At 34.7% G+C, this 6,218-nt stretch overlaps 1 protein-coding gene across 1 annotated transcript; it reads right to left on the bottom strand.

Annotated features, from left to right (window-relative positions):
• Nucleotides 1–457: 457 nt before the first annotated feature.
• LOC128177790 (dynein light chain Tctex-type 5-like) lies at nucleotides 458–3,306 on the bottom strand. Its single transcript, XM_052844660.1, has one exon. The coding sequence runs from the start codon at nucleotides 2,396–2,398 to the stop codon at nucleotides 1,712–1,714; it is 687 nt and encodes a 228-aa protein (XP_052700620.1). The 5' UTR covers nucleotides 2,399–3,306; the 3' UTR covers nucleotides 458–1,711.
• Nucleotides 3,307–6,218: the final 2,912 nt, after the last annotated feature.

Here is a 6,218-nt window from a genome sequence, read left to right on the forward strand (position 1 = left end):
ATAATATCACTGGTTTGGTCCTCTAATGATCAAGAAAGAAGATTTTAGAAAACTTATTATTCAAAATCAAGATTTTGTTTGTTAACATATTTTATGAGATGAGAAAAACATAAATGAAATTTCTTTGCTTTAGAAAAACCATAAAATCAAAACGAAATTTAAATTGAAATGCTGTCTTAAAAATATTCAAATCAACCGAATATATAGGTGAAAAATAAATGTCGACCAAATACTAAACACCATGTTTGGTATTCGTTATATCACGTATTAACGGGCACTGTACACCATCTATTGTTACCAGTGGCTACGCTAGTGTCCTTTCTGACGTTTTACTTATAAAATCTGCGTCAGCAGAAAGGACAATAGTGTAAATCTTTGTGACAAAACAGCCAATAGAAGGCCTGCGCACATGGTTTAAAAAGCGTTTTACTCCATACTCCCCCAACTTTACTTGAAATTGTTGAGGAGTTGTTCTATTCATGTTCATTTGTTTAATTTGTTTAATCCCTTCTGTCATACAAAAACTGATCTACATTTACTCCAGAAGAATATTCGTTCTTGAACGCATACACTTTTAGAAAGAAATATCATATTCAGAAATTATCATTTCTAGTACAGTGTATTCAAAATAATTCAAAAGATCGCTTAATTACAAATTTTACTTCGAAAGACATGAAAAATTGGCAAACATACATTAACAACTTCTAAAAATTCATCAGAAATAAAAATAAATATATGAGAATATCATTTCTAGTACAGTGAATTCAAAATAATTCAGAAGACCACTTAATTACAAATTTTACTTCGAAACGGACATGAAAAATTGGTAAACATACATTAACAACTTCTAAAAATTCATCAGGAATAAAAATAAATATATGAGAATTGATATCACAGTTGTAAGAATAGCACTTATTTAATTATTAGGCCATTTTGATCGACATCGGTCCTTCAGCCCAGAAGAAAGGCTTTAAATGCAATGTTCAGATTTATAAAACAACCACTGAATGGGCACATCAACAAAAACATGTACAAATATTGATTTGCAAATAACAAAAATATTTTTGAAATAAAAAATAAAACGACCTATGATTTGAAACATCAACAAACTGGACGTGTGCTCGGCATTGAGGAATTTTAAAGGGACAAAGGTATACATTTTAGTTCTAAGTAAACAATTTGATGAGCAAGGCGCATTACTTTTCTCCCAAGGGCCGTTGCTAAGGAGACTTATAAACAATATAGAGATATACGTTTAAAAGGATCAATCCAGACAAGGCAGTAAAAATTCAAAGCTAAGTCGTTTTTAAACAAATTAGGATTTTACAATCACTCCTATACACAAGAAAAATTAAACTCGATAACTTGTCGCCATGATTTATGTGCAATTTTCCGTCGGAACGAACTCAGACAAGGGTTTAAATTATCTCAACAGCAATTACATTCGGGACGGAGAACATAATATACATGTCACTTTCAAAGGGCTTGGTTTTAGGGTGGAATAAGAGTGCACAATGTTGTTTATACCTCTCTAAAAACATCAATAAAAATGAAATAGATACGTGTAATCCCAACACGGACCGATCCTTTTAACCTTTGCAATGGAGGCAGCACATAAAAAATATTCCAATCCATTGAAGAAAAGCGCTTTCCTCAATAACAATATTCATTCGATCGAAGAGTCGTCACATTAACGAATCACTTTGAAGTTTCATTCATAGTAAGTAGCAAAAATTGTTCCTATAGCAATGAAGTCGCTTCCATTGTACGTGACGGTAGCGAAGTTGTCCAGGTTGGTCTCCCACAGACTCCGACTGGTGTAATGCACTCCCTGGGTCTTGTTCTCGAACACCATCACATAGGCTACCACCTTGTAACGCCGGAGTCCGGACAATTTGACACGTTCCTTGATTAAGTCCGACAAGGTTTTACACAACTGCGGAAACTTTTTCTCGTCGTAAACTCTGTCTTTCAAGTACATATTTAAGACGTTATGAATTATCTGTTCTGCTTTCTGCTGGTTGAATTTCGTCCCATCTTCAGGGCCTAATTTGTATGTATTTTCCAACACACGCGTAGGTCCTCCTTTTTCCGAACCCGACCTTTTGGATAAAGCACCTCCAAGTAGGGTGTGTAACCTTAACTTTGTCCGGATCCTTGCAAATCTGTTTCCAGGAACACCGGAAATCTTGCTGCTACTCTCGGAGTGTTTGTCCGATCGGTCTTGACTCCCCCCTCCCCCGACCCCCATAACTCTGTCTTTCATACTTAGTTTGGTCGTCGTTGGTCCACTCATGTTGCTGGCAGAAGATGCAATAGTGCTCTTTCCTTTTGTGTTCTCATTTTGAATATTAGCATTGTGAACTTTCAACAAGTCCGCACTCAACTTTCCATCCATTTTTTGAATTATGACCCCTCCTGTAAAAGGCTTCGTCGAGAGCGTCTTGTCAGTCGCTTGTTTACGTTGAATCCTTTTATCAGCGAAGATAGATTGATTTAGTAATAATCGTGCCTGAAACTGAAATCATAAACGATCTTCAGGTTAAGACTAAACCACACCAATGGCCCCTCTTAAACAAATTTTCACCGGGTTACAATTAGAATGTAAATATTGGTCCTAGTGTTTAGAATACTCCATGAAGAAAAATCTCCCGGATGTAATGAGACGCACAGATTTTCGTTTTAAGTCAATACTGTTATTACAAAAGTGACTAATAGATTTGTCCTAGCGATAAAATGCCTGGTTTCCTGTCGGAGCAGCGTTACCCGTGGGGGAATGAAGTCTGGAGGCAGGCAAGTTTCTATTAAAAGGCGGTATATATACTACCCACACTTTTACAGCGATTTTCCCTGCCTTTAATCGATACAATGAGAAACAAGATCCAATCAACAAGTATATTCAAGATAAAAATGAAAATTACCCCGACCTCCAATCAGAGACCTTTAATACTTGATGTGAAATCGAGCACGGACCGTGAATTTCTATCACAACTCATTAGTCGTACACCGTGTCGCCACACATTCCGGAAACGTTCCGTCTTCTGTTCACATTCTATTTCCAAGTTTCAGGAGTACTACCTTGAGTTGGGTATTTGATCGATATCTCATTATTTTAAAACAGGTGATGTAGACGACATCCTCTCTCTGGGAGAAATCGGACACCGTGCTCGATTTTTTCAATCACGATTTCTAAGTGTCAAATATTGATGGGTTCTAAAATTTCAATATTACCATGGATATAAATGAGCGCTGTGAATATTGAATAAAGAGCGCAAAGACTCATCCTTTTGTCAGGAAACCATCAGTGGTACCAGGAATGATGATATCTATAAACGGTTTTTTTTTAATTCCAAAAACCCCCATCCATTTAACATTCCGTTCTTATTATGAGATTGAACTTAATAGAATAATAAAAATGTACTATTCCGTGGAAATTCCGCTAAAGTTAGAATCAGAACCTTGGTCTCAACAATCATCCTTTGATATTAGAAATGGGAAACCAAATGTCACATCTTTGTTGACAAAGCTTGGGGAGAGCAGAAAAAAATCGTCCACAATATCAGTCAATTTCATTTAAATTTCGAGATCGCAAATCAAATTCATTTAAATACCCTTGCTTTGATTTTCACCTGGTAAAAAGTGTCTGTACTTCAACAAGCCGTGAGAAAGGAACAATCGCTGTTCTTTCATTCCCACATAATTCTAAGTCATAGGATACTTTCATCTTCAAAAGTGAGCCTTTAATTGCAATATCGCGCTTTCACAATAGCCGAACTCCGTGATAATTAAAATGCTACTGTTTCAACATCAACTGTACTCCGAAATCATTTTAAAAATCGATATTGTCATTCGGTTTAAATGCTCTCATGCGCGGATCTAGAGGGGGGTCGGGGGGGGGGGGGGGGTCCCGACCCCCCTGGAAAATGAAAATTTATTAAATTTACATAGTAAAATTATCGCGAAAATATGCCTCGGACCCCCCCCCCCCCCTGGTAAACACAATTATCCTTATGACCCCCCCTGGAAAAATTTTCTGGATCCGCGCATGGCTCTTAACTCGGTTTTTAATTTTGAGAGATTTTGATATGAAAATTTAAACATCCCATTATAGACTGCTCGCATTCTCTCGCTGCATGAGGCTAAATGTGTGCATTTGATACTTGGCATTACAAACGTAATATGAGCGGACACGTTTGATGGCAATAGAAATGGAATGCTTATGCGTGTTTATACGTATGGAAGACACTTCAATTTACATCCTAGCCCTAATGAAAATAAATAAGATTGTTGTTTGCCTAGTCAATTTTAGAGAAAAAAAATATGTACTGTTGCAAATCCCTTCAAGATGCTTGCATTACTGCTGCCGTTTGAGACAAAAAAGGCCTTGTATGACGTAAACTGAATGCCCACTCTTTGGAGTCAACAATTAATACTATGCAAGTGTCCAAGTTCCTTAGTGAAAAATACCTAAACTCTTCAGGTTGTCCAAATCGAAATTTTTATTAAAATTTCATTTTCCGTTATTATTCTATAATAATTTTAAAGAATTCAATCACAATCTAAGAGAGGAATAAAGTGTTTGTACATGAACTTTGAAATCATATGTGACTGAATAATTAAACAAAAAAAAGAACCTTCTTTGCGGGAGGTTCACGCAAATATGAAGGTAGCGAGAGCGTTGAAAACTAAGTTCATAACTCACGGAAGTGTACAAATGAAGAGAGCATTAACTGTTGATATTGGATCTATGTTACTTCATTAATAGAAAGTTAAGATTAGTAGGTTAATTATCGTTTTCGATTAGTGTACCAGTAAAGGAAGAGCCATTACTTTCATACACGGGACAAATGCATGTATTAATGTACAACTAACCATATCGCATTGCGGCTCATTTCGCTCATTCACATTCATCAATGGTCAACCTCAAAGTTTAAAACAAGATACCATTAACAAAGTAAAATATCATAAGCGTTGACACTTTCAGGTAAGGGGATATATTTTCATTAAAGAGGTTCGTTCCTCTGTTTTTGGATAGCCATTTTGGGTCACCTCTATTCAAGAAATTATGCATCATATATTGATTCTACTCATAAATTCAAATTTTATAATGCCAATTAAACTATCTTAAATAAAAAAGTAAAGGAAAAATTACATATTTACAGAGATTAGTATGGGACTATATTTTGTGGCGGAAGGTTTTTAAGAAGAAAATGAACATTTTACATAACTCAGTTGCTTTAGAGTACCGTCACTTTAGCTTCCTTATTGTCAGTGCAAACAAAATTTCCAGATAGTTTGTGCATTAGGATATCTTCATTTTGATATGAAAAACATAATTTCACAATTTTTTAATATTTCTAAGGACATGTATATGCAAATTTAACGTATATTTCATAAAAGTCAAGGAAAAATGAATCCCAATTTTTGCCTAAAATCAGCTTATTTCATGCCATATCTCAAATTTTACATAATAGACCCATACTTTTTGTTTTATTATCTGAAATTTTAAGCTTCTTCTGACAAGTTTATCATAATTTGAGAAAAAGTTCGAGACTTTTAAATAATTTCATTACATGTTAAATTGGTAATGGATAAAAATAGCGTCTTATCAATGCAAAAAGCTCAAAATATGAATTAGGAGAAGAAATTGTAACATTTTTCTTTATGATAATTTTAATTTTATTTATTTTAGATAGTAAAAATTTGTATTTGATGCCATGGTTCATTCCGATAATAAAATATAGAGGGAAAAGCAATTTATGTGCAATCTGCACCTCAGTGGAGAAAGGTCATATTAAATACACCGTAGTGCCAAGTGAAGCATATAGACCACAAAATTTTGTTTTAAATTTTGGTTAAGCTATGTTGGTAGATTTTAATAAAATACTTTAGAAAAAAATCTTTAAGACTTTGATTGCAGGATCCAACGTCCTTAAGAGAAAAATATATAACTTCAGGTGTCCTTAGTTTAAAGAGTTAAAGGTATTTGAGTAAGGAGTTCAAGTCATACGTACATTAATTAAATGCAGTAAACTGGTTAAATCGTGTTTCCTCTTTTGTCAGTAATAGGATTTCTAAAAGAGAAACATAGAAAGCAGAGAACGTAAGGATTCAACAGTGACGGCAGTTATGTTAATAGGTTCCTGGATTCCACGAAAAAGGAATTGGATGTCTTGGATATAAATATTAAACTAAAGTTTAATCTCGGTCAGACACGG

This window comes from Crassostrea angulata, chromosome 3 (genome assembly GCF_025612915.1).
Source record: "Crassostrea angulata isolate pt1a10 chromosome 3, ASM2561291v2, whole genome shotgun sequence".
Taxonomy (NCBI): domain Eukaryota; kingdom Metazoa; phylum Mollusca; class Bivalvia; order Ostreida; family Ostreidae; genus Magallana; species Magallana angulata.